This window comes from Malania oleifera, chromosome 7 (genome assembly GCF_029873635.1).
Source record: "Malania oleifera isolate guangnan ecotype guangnan chromosome 7, ASM2987363v1, whole genome shotgun sequence".
NCBI lineage: Eukaryota > Viridiplantae > Streptophyta > Magnoliopsida > Santalales > Ximeniaceae > Malania > Malania oleifera.
The window spans coordinates 5,250,558-5,266,107 of record NC_080423.1 but is presented as its reverse complement, the minus strand read 5'-3'; the positions used below and the strand labels follow the sequence as shown (position 1 = coordinate 5,266,107).

The 15,550-nt window shown below is 35.8% G+C and overlaps 1 protein-coding gene across 2 annotated transcripts in view; it reads left to right on the top strand.

Moving 5' to 3' along the window:
• The window catches only part of LOC131159568 (bifunctional riboflavin biosynthesis protein RIBA 1, chloroplastic-like), a 55,040-nt gene that overhangs the window by 18,963 nt on the left and 20,527 nt on the right, over nt 1-15,550 (top strand). Inside the window, exons 2-4 of one of the 2 annotated variants that reach the window (XM_058114586.1) lie at nt 3,714-4,101; nt 4,184-4,405; nt 14,381-14,703. In XM_058114586.1, the coding sequence (XP_057970569.1) occupies nt 3,714-4,101; nt 4,184-4,405; nt 14,381-14,703 (933 nt within the window). The remainder of the gene's footprint in view (nt 1-3,713; nt 4,102-4,183; nt 4,406-14,380; nt 14,704-15,550) is intronic. The other variant, XM_058114587.1, reaches the window with a different exon arrangement.

The window sequence follows — 15,550 nt, the reverse complement described above, 5'->3', positions numbered from 1 at the left end:
TATAAATATCAATATTATATAAAATTATACAATTATAATGTATTAATTCGGTTTTCGATTTTTTCGGTTCTGTTAACCAAAATTTTCTATATTTCAAAACCGAAACCGAAAAACAAAAAAATGAACTGCAATGTGTTTCAGTTTGGTTTCGGTCCGGTTTTCGATTTTTCGGTAATTTTTGTAGACCCATAGGGTGGAGGGATGCTATGGTTGAAGAGATGAACGCTTTACATGACAATGGTACTTGGAGTTGGGACTTGCTACCTCTTCGTCCTGACAATGGTTGGTTGTTGCTAGGTTTACACTATGAAAGTCAACCATGATGGTTCTGTGGCTCGTCTAAAGGCCCGTCTTGTTACTAAGGGATACACTCAAGTGTATGGTATGGATGATTGTGATACTTTTTCTCCGATTTCCAAACTTACATCAGTACATCTGTTTATCTCCTTGGCTACTACTTGTCACTGGCCCGTGCATCAGCTAGATGTGAAAAATGCCTTCTTGCATGGTGACCTTGAGGAGGAGGTTTATATGGAGCAGCCACCTGGGTTTGTTGCTCAGGCGGAGTCAAGCTTAGTGTGTTGGCTCAAGAAGGATTCATATGGTTTAAAACAGTGTCCCAGAGCATGGTTTGGTTGTGTCAGTGCTGTAGTACTTGAGTTTGGTCTTTGATGGTGTGTGTGGATCATTTTGTGTTTTATCGTGATACTTCATCGGGTAGGATCCTTCTTGTTGTTTATGTGGATGATACTGTTTTTACAAGTGATGATGATAAAGGTATTCGGAGTTTCAAACTTTTTCTATAAACTAAGTTTCAGACCAAAGATTTGGGACCGTCGAAATACTTCTTGGGCGTAGAAGTATTTTGATCTCGTATTGGAACTGTTGTGTCACAGAAGAACTATGTTCTTGATCTGTTGGATGAAACTAGATTGTTGGGATCTAAACTAGTTGATACACCCATGGATCCTAACAACAAGTTAATGTCGGATATGGGTGATTTGCTACCTAATCCTAGATAATAGTCGAGACTTGTTGGAAATTTGAATTATCTCACAATTACTTGGTCGAATATATCTTTTGCAACAAGTGTTATGAGTCAATTTCTAGATTCTTTGAGGACAAGTCATTAGGACGCAGTAATTTGCATCTTGAGATATCTTAGAGATGCACTTGGGAGAGGTCTTTTATATCGTGATGAAGGTCACACTTATATTCATGGATATACAGATGCAGATTGGGCTGGATCACCTTCCGATCAAAGATCCACCATCGGGTATTGTATCATGGTTGGTGGTAATTAGGTTTCTTGGAAGAGTAAGAAACAAACTATGGTGGCAAGGTCAAGTGCTGAATCAGAATATAGGGCTATGGCTCACATTGCTGGTGAACTTGTCTGGTTGGAAAACATGTTGGAAGAATTGGGTTTTTCACACTCTCAACCTATGAAGTTGATGGCAAGTTGCACCTCATATTGCCTCCAACTCGGTCTTTCATGAGCAGACAAAGCACATTGAAGTTGATTGCCTTTTTGTTCAGGAGAAGCTTGTGCAGACGCTCATTACAACTACTTATGTGAAGTCGGATATGCAACTTTCTGATTTTTTTTCCAAAGCATTTGGGGGTGCTCGTGTTAAATTCATTTGTAACAAGCTAGGAGCATATGACATTTATGCTCCAGCTTGAGGGGGAGTGTTAGAGGTTATATATGTTTTTAGTATTATTATTATAGAGTGTGTTAGTATGTTAATTAGTAAGAGTTAGCAAGGATATCATTATCATTAGAATTTATTTAATTTGTATTATAAATAGAGGAAGAGACCTATCTTCAAGTTAGGTCATTCATTTTAATCAAATCTTAACATTTATAAAGAGTGGTTGAAAGCCATGTAGAAGTAGGTTGTTGAATTTAAAATTTGGAATAGAAGTAGGTTGTTGAATTTAAAATTTGGAATTGAACATGTTGTTCCCATTGTATCTCCTCTCTTCCCTATTCACTGTACTCCCTTCTATCTCTCATGGCTGCAGATCCTTCATGCTGTCCTGCATCATCTAGTGCAGAAGTAGAATACAGATCCATGTCTTGTGCCACTTTTGAATTGATGCAGTTCAATAATTTGTTGCAAGAACTTGGTTTTTCTCCTCCTCTTCCCATGAAGTTATACTGTGACAACTGACAGCCAAGCTGCAGTTAGCTTCATAGCAAATTAAGCATTTTGAAGTTGATTATCATATTGCACCCAAGAAACTTGTGAGAGAGATATTTACGCTCCGTACATCTTATCTGGGATGCAGCTTGCTGCTTAACTTACTGAAGGATTAATTGCTGGCCATGTTCAGTTTTTACATGAAAAGCTTGGAATGTTTGATTCTTATAGCCCAGCTCAAGGGAGAGTGTTGTTTTTGTAATTTCTAAGTCTTCTTAAGATAAATATATTTATGAGAGACAGAACACATGAATCTCTGTTCTCTCTATTTCTCAGGATCATCTCTCTCTTTCTCTCTCCCTCTCTTGACTGGAAACCGCAACATCTACAAAAGAAGGCGCTGATAAGAGTATGCTTTAATCCTTAATCAAAATGAAAGAAGGCAAGAATTTATAACTCTATCCAATAGAAGGCTGTTGGTTTCCATGGGACATTTTGGCGCAGAAATGTGCTCAATGAGTTCAAGTGAATTTGGGCTGTTGGAAGGTGACTTAACGATGCGGACCAACAGGTTTCAGCCCAGTTTTGAGCCTATTTTTTAAAAGAATCTGTGGTTGAAAATATTCACGTCATATATGAAATTAAAGTTGAAGAAGTGCTCTTTTCACCGGATTTATATGAAATTAAAGTTGAAGAAGTGCTCTTTTCACCAGATTAAGCTGGAAAGTAATTGGAGCTGTCTACTAGAAGTTATGGTAGTTTGAATTTTAGCATGCAGTCTGCCAGTTTAAGCTTTTTATTTGTGTGTCTGTATTCCCGTGTCAAAAAATGTGTTAAGCTCTTGTTTTTAAGTTTTTTTTTTTTATTGTAAATGTAAATTATTTTTACCTAGAAAACATGAATTATCAGGTTCCTAAGCTTGGAGGGTTGTTCCAAGTTTATAATTGCATCTGGGGCATGCATTAGCAGATTAGAGAGTGTGATTTGAATGAAAGTTGGAGACTTTATCTTTTCCTTGTTTCTCTTCAGTTCTGTGTCTCCTTTGTGAGTGGTGAACTTTATCTTTAAACTCCATATCTCTAAAGTGGTGAGTTATTTGTATCTTTAGAGTGGTGAATTTTCTTGCTTCTGTATCTCTTTAGTGGATTACATCGAGCGATGAGCAAAGCTACCTGTGTGTCTGTGTGATCTGCTAGTTTCTCATTTCTAGCAACCCAGCATCAAATTTTATTTTACACTGCTTTTTTTATGCATTTTGATAAGCTCTATTGGGTTAGTCACCAGTATATGTTGGGAATTAAACAGGTTTTTCTGAACAAAAAGATTATGTTCTTTGGTATATGGTCATTATGTTCTTTGGTATGTGGTCATACTTGTTTATTCATTTCACTATATTAAAAACACAATCATAGTCATGTTCTAACTAAAATATTTAAAATTTATGAAAATGATCCAATGATATTTCACACAAAGATTTAGAATTCATTTGTCTCTATTGTCTTTTTGTAGTACTGTCCTCTTCAATTTGGCAATAAGACTATCTGATTAATCATTTCTTTTCTCCAGAAGTCATAATGGTCTGCACTGTGTGAATCCCTTCATAACAAATGGGTGCATATCAGATTTTGTTTCAACTAGTGTAGCTAGAAAATTGTGCCTTACTTTTAAGGCTGATAGCAGAACCAGAGCTGCTGTGATATCTGGAGAAGGTGATATTCTATCATATCCTAATGGCAATTCAGTTGCCGGACATGCTTCTCATTTTGATGATCCGGTAGGCCAACCAACTGGAATTGAGAGACAGGCTGATTCAGTCACTTTTGGAACACTCACATCAGAAATAGCTCCAACAAGTAGTGGTTTTTTCACTGATAGTGATGAATTTGATCTGGATCTTCCTACAGAGGGATTTGCTTCCATCCCAGAGGCCATTGAAGATATCCGCCAAGGCAAGGTTAGCGGCTTCCTAAGCCTATTTATCTGGAGTTCAACTGCCCAGATTCTTAACCCATCACTTATTTAGGATGAACTTGCAGTTTGTAATTGTTGTGGACGATGAAGACCGAGAAAACGAAGGCGATCTAATAATGGCAGCATCTCTGGTAACAACAGAGGCTATGGCCTTTATTGTAAAGCATGGAACTGGTATTGTGTGTGTGAGCATGAAAGGAGAAGACTTGGAGAGGTTGCAACTTCCATTGATGGTAACACAGAAGGAGAATGATGAGAAACTTTCTACAGCTTTCACAGTTTCGGTGGTAGGTTCTTTACTTTTTCCTGGTTTAGTTCAATCTATGTTTCTAGAGAAGCTTTAGTAACAAAATTTTGAAATATTTTTTTTCAGATTCGGAAGATCTCTTTAGAAACATTAGATTTAAGATTGTATCATCAAAATATTCATCATCCATCTGCTTAAGTAGTGACTGCATCTTCATCCTTTTCTCCTTCTAGCTTCATTTTTGGCAGATTACGACCATATAACTGCGTTAGAATTTCCCCTCCTGTATCTGTATATCTCCTTCAATCACGGTTTGCTATTTTGAATGCTTGATGTAAAATGTTGTCCCATTCCCCAGTAGTTCAAGCTTTTGTGTGTATATCTTTGTTGAACATTCACTAAAAACCTTTGGTTTTTTGGAAGTCCTATAAACAGCTTAAGATTTATATTTTTTTTTTATTGAGGGTGATGTGGTAGTTTGACATAAGTAATTACTAACACTAAACAACAACAACAACAACAACAAACCTTAAGTCCCACTAAGTGGGTCGGCTACATGAATCCTTTCCGGCCAATTCACCCAATCCAGAGTCTTTTCCTTTATTAGATTAAGAGCTATTAAATCCTTCCTCACTACCTCATTTCAAGTTATTTTAGATGTAACGTCCCTCAATTTCTTAATATAAAATATCACATAATAAATGAATGGTCAATCCGAACCCATGGGTAGCGGGGACATCTATCAAACACAACGGAAAACCTAACAGCAGTAAACATAAATCTCAACATCCAATCATAAAACATAATACCAGAGCTTTCTATTAACATCAATATACTGTTTATATGTACAATCTCCAAAAAGTCAAAACATCACTAGGACCATACAACAAAAAACTTCTAGTCCTAGTTCGACGCTTACCCTTCTAGTAGGGAAGCACCAATCACTCAACGGCGGCCCTGACCCGCCAGTCTTTCTGGGTTTCCTAAAAAGTTAATTAATGTTGGGGTGAGACACTTCTCAGTAAGGGAAAATAAACTAAATACAGCTGTGTGGCAACATGAACATTTAAAGTGCTTATACAGATACAGTACATTTCATAACTCTGGAAATAATCATAATATCATACTGGATGATCATGTACTTTCATATTTGTTAATAAATCATAACATACATAAATATCTGTTATAACTAGTAATAACATACATAAAAACATCTGTTGTAACTGTAGTACTGAAAATATACCCAGGATGAATAGCTAGCTGGTGTCATGTATTACCCCTCATGATGGGTTGTGCAGTCCGAAGGCGGGACCCGACAATGGCTGGCCGACCACTGCAGGATCAAATATGTCTGTAAGTACGATAGGCCCGCCACACCCTGGTCCGGACTGTCAGGTGGATGTCCACATTCTACTGAAAGCCACATCGACTATCCATCTCCCATCCCCTCGTGGGACGGTTAGCACTAATCTAAAGTAGATATCTGATCTACACATATAACTAAGGTACCGAGCCCTGAACTGAACGAAACTAACATCTTGACTGTAATAACATATAATACATGAACATACATAATATCATCACGGCGTCGTGCCGAAAACATAGATACGGCCTCGTGCTGAAATCATACATATGACCTCGTGCCAAAATCATAGTAAATACGGCCTCGCGCCGATAACATAGTAATACGGCCTCGCACCGATAACATAAATACATGGCCTCGGGCCAAAATCATAAATACGGCTTCGTGCCAATAATATAAATATGGCCTTGCGCCAGATACGGTTCAGGTATTTATATTCTGAAAATAACTCATTTATCATATATTCGTCAAACTCAGTATAGCATAACTCGTCTTTCAAAATACCTAAAAATATGCTTTGATCGTAAAATCCTTCATATCATGATTCACTTCACATAAAAATAATGTCCATGCCACACATATGCCATTTAAAGTCATGCTTCATATTCTAAAATCATCATTTCTAACATCTCATGCATACATATACATTTTTCATCATAATAACAGTATTTTCCAAACATACATTTCATATGTAATATACAAAGATAGCATAGGCTTTTGTGAAAATAAATGTGCTCATAATTAATAATAATATGCATGGAAAATTACTGCTTTAGTTTATTCCCTTACCTGACTACTGAGAAAGCCCCCTAAAATCCTAGCCTAACCCCCGTAGGATTTCCTACTCAATACCCTAAAACTCAAAATTCTCAGTATTAATCATCAGTATTTTCATGCGTACATCAATTTTTATAACTACCTCAAAGTCTAATTTGGCTTAAAAAGCCTTACCTCAACTCTGAGATGATTTCCAACTTCGTTTCCCCAACAATCCGCTCCGGCAAACTTGTAGGAAATTTCACCAGGAGCGTCATGGTAGCCTCAAATCTTCGATCTAGCGTAAAACCATCCCAAAATCGAAGAGAGAGAGTGAGAGGGCCGAAGAGGAGAGAGAGAGAGTGAGAGAGGAAGCTTCAAATGGAATAAAAATCGGATTTTTCATATATATAGACAGCAGAATTCGTCGACGAGCCCGATCTTTGTCGACGAGTTCTTCATAAATTTCGTCGACGAGACCCTGTATTCATCGATGAAATTCAAGCTGCCTCAGAACCCCTCTCGGTATTTTCTCGTCGACGAAGCCCTATGTTTGTCTACGAAATATTTAAAGCCTTCGTCGACGAAACCCTGTGTTCGTCGACGAAGCTTGGCAGCTTCCCTTCTTTTCCTTTTTCCAATTTTCCTTTCTTTATTATTTAAATTTCATATAAAATTCGGTTCGTTACATTAGATCTACCCCTACCCCTTTTCATGCCAGAAACAATAACTTGCTCACTCCGCCTCACAGCTGCTCTACTAGGCCCACCTTTCAAATGCCCAAACCATCTAAGCCGTCCCTCCCTTATCTTGTTTTCAACTGGTGCTATACCTAACTACTAACATTAAGATTTACATAATTACATGAATCCATAACCACTTTTAGATTTTTCCTGTATCTAATTTATCTTGTTGCAGCGCATAGTTTTATATTTTCTTCTTCTTCTTCTTCTTTTTCCCTAAGAGAATAAGCAACATACGAGATTTTTTAAAAAGGAAAAAAAAATATACAACATGTTCAATAGGCTGGAACATAAGCCCCCTTCTGAGTTTAACACAAAGCCTACTATTACTACTTTTTTATCATTAATTTTCCTAGATCCAACTAACCTACCTTTACATCAAACAAGATCTTATTAATTGTGCTTTCAGCATAATGTTTAAACCTTCATAAAGACAAGTTTCTAGCTGTCCAGATATGGTATATGGCAGCCGCCCATTGCCCAAACAAGACTACATGACTACTTCTTAGTTTTTAGTTTTGGATAAGATTCAATATTCAGCTTCTTTATGGGCTGTTGCTGGAGGTTGTTTCAAGAGAATGTGTTTTGAGGATGTTCAACGTGATTGGTTGGCCATTCTGTATTGACTGTTTTTTTCTTTTTCAGGTTTTTCTGTTCTTATTAGAAGGATTCCTCATTCTCCTGCTCTGTACATTCTTTCTTTATTAACACACACACACACATCTATATATATATATATATATATATATATATATATGTATATTTGATAGCAAAAGAAGATGACTTTATTAGAAAAAGAAGAATGTACAAGGAGAACAAGAAATCCTGCACAATAGAAGAAAGAAAAAAGAGAAAACAAAAAAAATAAAAAAAAGCAATAGAATAAAACTCAAACAACCAGACTAAGAAATCCAACCAATCCCATTGGATATCAGAAAACCACACTCCTTTAAAACAACCAGCAGAAGCACACCAAAACGAGGCCAAATAAATGAATCTTCTCTCATAGCAAAGATTCATTTATCTTTTTTTTCCATAAATACACGAGCATTTCTTTCTACGGAAATGGAAGTCCCAAGAAAAAAAAAATGACCTTCATAAATCAAGAAGAAGGAAATAACCTCATTATGACATGTACTTGAATGATGAAGACAAGGGAAAAAATACAATAAAGCAGCATTATCCACCCAAAAGTCTTCCCAAAAATGAATACAAAAACCATTACCTAAGACAAACTTAGTGTAAGGAACAAGGTGGGTTAGAACTGAGAATACGCCTCCTTAAGCTTTCCAAAGAGCATCTAATTCCTAAATTAGCATCCCAACCATCACATGCATACCAAATCTACTTTAGTGACCATGCCAAAGAGAAGACTTCTCTAAGGGAAATTGCCATATCCATTTAGCCAAAAGAGCATTGTTTTAGACACCAACTCACCACCATGGCTTAAATTTCCACAAAATTGTTTTTCCACTTTCTATCACCCTTGAAATCAAAATGGCAATCAATTTCCATCTCAACGAGTCATTCGAAATTTATCAAAATCTTGAAATTTTAGTGAAACTTCCCGAAATTTTAACTATAGAATCAAATTTCCTCAAAATTCAAATGTGAAGTTTAGGAGCGAAGTGAAATTTGTCTCTCAATACAACAATAGCAAAACCAAGCCTTAAGTTCCCCTAGGTGGGGTCGGCTATATGAATCCTTTTCCGCTAATTTATGTGATCATGGATCATTTCTTTTGACAAATTCAGGATTATCTCTCTTAATGCGAGGTGAAATTTCTCTCAACTCCTTTTTATTCAAACAAAAATATTATTACGAGAGCTTTTGAAATTATATGAAAAAGATAAACTTAAAACAACATTTTATCTAACCATTTGTGTCTAAATTATCATTATTTGCATAATAAATAATATTTAAATGATATATGAATTCATTTGTATTAACTGAATATGTTTAATGCACATTATCTTACAAATATGTTTGATACACATTCCATCCCATACACAACATAGATGCATTTAACTTGTAATATAGTAGTCTTAGAACTTATATTATTATGTCTATTAACCATTTCTAAAGTTTCATAAAAGAATTTCATGCTTTACTATTGATTCCCATTATTTTTTCAAACCAAAATCAAAATTTTCTGTTCTTTTGGAGCTTTGAGATTTGAGTCGAAGTCAAAATTTAAGACCCTACTTACCATGACCCAAACCCTCTCCAACCTAGACCCACAAACAAAGTCCCAACTAACAAGATGATCTCTCTTATCCCAAACCCCTAACTAAAGGGAAACTTGCTCGATCTTCTCAATCTTATTGGCTATCCCCATTGAAATCCTAAAAACACACAAAGAAGAATATTAGCAAGACAAGTCTGAATAAGAGTAATGTGATCCCCTAAAGAAAATAACACACCTTTCTATCCATCTAATTGCTTAGGGATTCTCTCCACCACTGGATCCAAAAAATCATAGACCTAGGATTACCTCCCAAGCAGACACCTAGATGAGACAAGGGCCAATGCAAAAGACCACAAAGCCAACTCCCTAGAACTACTAGTTGTCAAATTGATGGCTGCTATACCACTCTTCCCCAAATTAATTTTAAGCCCAGAAACCGTCTCCTATATTTGAAGAAGAATCAAATAATTCAAAAATAATCCCTATGATCACGAATGAAAAACAAAGTATCATTAGCAAACTGAAGATGGACACATAAACCCCCTTTGTATCCACTTCCTCCCTTCAACTAAACCCTTAAAACTGCCCTTTTCACCATTCTACAACCAAAACAAACAGAAAAGGAGATAATGGATCCCCTTGTCTAACACCTCTCAATGCTCAAAACCAAGATTTACATTCTCCATTCACAATAACTGAGAAAAAAACATTAGACAAGCAATCCCTCATCCAAGTCCCCCATCTCTCCCAAAACCTTTTTTTGGCCAACACCTTATCAAAAAAATTCAAACTAACCCTATCATAAGATTTTCCAAAATCCAATTTGAAAAGAATGCGCTTCTACCCCTTCCTAAGAACGTCTACCACAGCCTTATTAGCAACCAAAATAGCATCTACAATTTAGCTACCCCCACAAATGCACTTTGAGCCCTAGAAATAGTATCATCTAACAACATAATCAGCCTATTAGCTAGTAACTTGGCAATGATGTTATACACACTAGTCACTAAACTAATATGCCTTAAGTCAGTAATATTAATAGAGCTATTCCCCTTGGGCATCAAAGTGATGAAAGTGGAAATACGCTCTTGCTAATAATCCCATTACAATAAAATTCATTAAAGTCCTTTAACAAATCCACCCTAACCACATCCCAACACTCCTGAAAAAATCCAAATTAAACCCATTTGGACCCATAGCTTTATCCTTTTCCATCCCAAGCACAGTTGCCTTAACTTTTTCCTCCTTAAATGGCCTTTCCAACCAACTCACAAGATCCCTACAAATTCCAATCTGAACCCTCAAACATAGGCCTACAAAAATCCTATGAATAAAGATTGGAAAAGAAACTAGTAATCTCATTTGTAATCAAATGACAATCAAGAATAACCTTATCTCCTGCCAAATCAATTTCCTAATCATATTTTCTTCATCGTCCCATCAGCAAGCTTGTGAAAAAATCATCTATTGCAGTCACCTTCTCTTGAGCACTTAAATTTAGTATTTCACCTCCCAACTCCTTACTTCTTTAAAAACCAAATCCTTCAACTCATTCTTCAAGGAAATTCATTTCACCTGCTCACCCTTCAATAGACTAACACCTTCCTCTTTTCTATTTAAAAAAAATCCAACTTGTGCAAAATGACAGCCTTCTTCATCCTAATATCTCCAAAAAGCTCCGTATTCCAAATTTTCAATTTCTCCCTAAGATGCTTAAGCTTCCTTGTGAATCTAAAACCTTCCAACCACTCTCTAAATCCTCATGCCAAGAATCTCTCACAACAAAAGGAAAAGAATTGTGATCAGGCCACATATTCTCAAACCGAAAGGGAAAGGACCCCACTTTACCTTGGAAGATTTTAAAACAAGAACATGGTCAGAAGCAGTCGTGCAATTCTAGGCAAAACAATTTGGAATGATTAGCAAACTCATCCTCCCAATCACTACAAAATAAAAACCTATCTAATCAACTAGCAACAGCCCTCTCCCACCCACAAACCAAGAAAAAAGAGCATTATTTAGGGGCAAATCCCTCAACCCACAATCCTAATAAACTTATCAAAATTATGCATACTCAAAGAAATCGTACCTCTCCCTTTTTTCTCCTCAGGAAACCTAACTAAAGTCACCACCTACAATCCATCTAGGGGAACAAAAACCAAAAACCACATCCAATTCATCCCAAGAAAAAGACTGAAAAAATTGGGTCTCAGAGGACCATAAATAGATGTAACCCACCAATGACCTCTGCATTTAATATCTACCAAAACCGAAAAGGAAAAGGACCCAAAAAATTGTCAGCTTTGGTAATGATTAATAAACCAAGTATCTCAAACAACAAGAATGCCCCCAGATGACCCCTAAGAAGAAATAAACTCCCAATCCTTACACCTATCCTTCCAAATACTCTTAACCAACACCACCACCACCACCAGCGGCAGCCCCCCTCCTCCCCAAAACGACATTCTCTAATTTAGTTTCCTGAAGTAAAACTTAATCAAGAGAATGCATTATCAGCACTTTCTGAAGTAACCACCTCTTCCTAACATCCCCTAAACCCCTAACAGTCCAACTAATGAGCTTCATAATTTAACTCTTCCCCCCCCCCCCCTCAACCTTCTTCCCCTTCCCCCTATAATTAATAGAAGATGCTAACTTATTTAGTTCCTTTTGAACCTTCATTTTTTTTGTGCTCTCATAAGTCCTAGGACTCATCTGCACCTTCACCTCATGGCCTAAAGGACTCACTAACTTGAAACCCATATTCTTTAGGAGTTTTTGTAGATCTCTTTTGTCTCTCTCAGCGCCCAAAGGAGTTATAGCAATTACATCTCCCTTTATGAAATCCCCTCCCTGTCATACAACATTATTAGTAAAATCATAATGATTGAAAATGGGAAGGATGCCTCTTTACTAATAAGTTTTTTACCCTCTTATGAAAGCACATTAGAAGACATGTAATTATAGCAATATCAATAGGATTAGGTTCAAGATAAAAAAAGATGGCCAAAGAACCCTCTTTGAACAAATCTATTACTTGATTTTTCAATGTTCCTCAAGTGGTGAACACCAACATGTGCTTCTTTAGGGAGCTTCGTAGGATGTTTATTCTGTCTCTTGATTGACTGAACCAAGGAACATCTTTCAAACCAATTAGAGCAGTCAACTCATTTACAAGCACAAATACCATAATCAAAACTTGAAAATTCTGCCTAATTATCATCCCTATCAAATCCATTCTCAGCCAATAATTGATCTAAAAGCAAGCCTTTCCAGATTCACTCATACTTTATATTTCTTCATCAGAATCAGAATAACCTCAAACAAGTGAGATCCCCCTCCCCCCCCCCCCCCCCCAATCCCCCCCCAAACAATATTAGTCAACAAAGAAGAAAGACTCTTTTAATTGAGCACTCGATTCTGGAGTTTTATCTTTAACCTTTTTTCACTTGAAAATTGGAGAGCAACGCATGATCTTCCAGCTTATGATTCTTCAAACAACGAGGAGAATCAGAATCTATACTCTACAACCAAAATAACTTGCTTCTCTTACTTATTTTGATGGACTTCAGCACTTACTATTGAATAATAAAATATAATGTTATTATATTGTGGTAGAATCGTTGATATATTATATTATTATTCTACGTTACATCATAAATTGCAATAATATAATATTACATTATATTACTATTTAATTACTTAATAAAATACATAAGGTCATATATATAATAACTATGAAATATAAGATAAAATGCAATATTGATAATATAATAGAAATAAAATATCATGATAACAAGAAATAGTAACAACACTAACAATATCATGGTAACAAGAAATATAATATAAAATAAAAGCATAACAAAGTCCATGATGAATGATATTAATATTAATAGAAAATAATTATTGTACAATTAATTATAATAATATTATAATATAATTATTGACTAATGATATTATTTTTGTAATAAATTTCGTGTGTTTTAAAACCTTTTAGCAGCACAATTTACAAATCAGGCAGATTCCAATTCTAGGCACATTTAAATATGATTCAAATTCCTTGTCCTTTCTTGCGTAGTTAATATGTTTTGAATGTTGGAGAAGTGCGTGGTTTATTTTTTAGAAGTTTGAATATGACCCATAACTTACACTGTCCTCACAATTTGGCTTGGCACTTCTGACAAACTTCCGAGAGTCTAACTAGTTGGGTGTCTAATTAAGCTGCTCTCTAAACCACACCAAATTATTGCAATTTGGTGTGGTTTGATGCACAAAGCATTGGCCAACATTTAAGTGATCAAGTGACCTGATTGTGACAACGTGATCCTCACTTTCTTGTTCACATGCTTGTGTTTTTTTGTTTTCTTTCTCAATCTCATAAAATAAAATCTATATCCAAATGATATGAATATCTCTAGAAGGGGTTAGTGGGACGACAAAACCATTCTTTATAAGTTAATGATAGGTTCAAAATGCACAAGCATCAAGCATGCAAACATGCATACATACCCCAACTAGCCTAGTGCAGAAGCTTTTAGTCAATGTGAGGTCTGAGGAAGGCGATCTAACTCCCTTGTGCAGAGGGGCTGTTTCTATGGCTTAAACCTGTGATACCAAGGCCACAATGGAGCAACCATACTAATGCACCAAGGCCTACCATTAGAATGTTGAAAAAATTAGGTAGAAATTATTAAATAAAAAATAAAATTGCATAGATGTTAACCAACGAAATAAATGTTTGAGAAAACAGGATTCTAAGCACAATTTGTGTTGCCAAATTTTAATCTGTTGTTTGTTGATGTCTTGGAAAGGGTATAAAGATGGTTTTTATTAGGAGTCAAATCAATCAACCCAATTTATTGTTTACCAACAAGTGTTGATACTTTAAGAATAGTTACTCTTGGTTATAACTACAACTTCTGTTGTGTGTAATCAAATGCTCTCATGTCTTATTTGATCTCCTAGGATGCAAAATATGGTACAACAACAGGTGTCTCTGCTCGTGATAGAGCGACAACAATATTGGCTCTTTCATCTAGAGATTCAAATCCCGAGGATTTCAACCGCCCAGGTCATATTTTTCCTTTGAAGTACAGGGAGGGAGGGGTTTTAAAACGAGCTGGACATACAGAAGCTTCTGTCGATCTCGCCATGCTAGCTGGGTTAGACCCAGTCGCAGTTTTATGTGAGATTGTGGATGAAGATGGTTCAATGGCTAGATTACCAACGCTTCGCCAATTTGCAGAGGCAAATAAGTTGAAAATTATTTCCATAGCTGATTTAATCAGGTACGTGATGTTGTCATTGTTTGAGAGTGTCTTATCTATAGAATTGTTTTAACTTCTAAGAGCTTGTGTTAGGGTTGTCAATATTAAATATTTATTTTTTTTTATAACTGCTTTCATCCTCATTATTTGATTGTTAATCTTTCTTGCAAACTTATGGCACTTTATAACTTTACAAAAAATGTTCAAAATGCATTTCCAAGCACTTGTTTTGGTCTTTAGAGTGGATAGGGAATAAACTTCAGATTCAATGCAAGACTCTAAGCAAAATGATTTAAAGCATCATCATTGGACAATTGATTGTGTGAATTAAATTCACTGTAGCTTGTGGGTAAAATAAATTCTCTATATGGTTATAAATTAATGAATTATGAATGTGTAATTAGGCTTCAAAAGATATTTTGTAAATTCTTTTTCTCTTTAGTATAAATTGTATGTGTGAGAGAATACACAAGGTCCTATCTAGTTGTCAAGAAAGGCTTCAATTTCCTATTTCAATTTTTCAAAGAATTAAAAAAATGCCATCTTGTTTTCCACTTTTCAACATTTGTATTCTAGTTATCCTAATGTTGGGTAAGTGGAAAACAAAGTGGAATTTTTGTAATTCTTTGGAGCAACAAAAAGTCAACAAGAAACCATGCCTTAAGTCCCACTAGATGGGGCCGCATGAATCCCTTTCTATAATTTACATGATTGTGGGCAATTTATTTTGATAGTTTGATATCTTACTGTCTCATTGCAAGTTATTTTAAGTCTACTCCTACCTCTTCTACAGCCACTAAGAGTAAGTAGTTCATTCCTCCTCACAAGTCCATCATTTGGCTTACATTGTAGATGCCCAAACCATTCC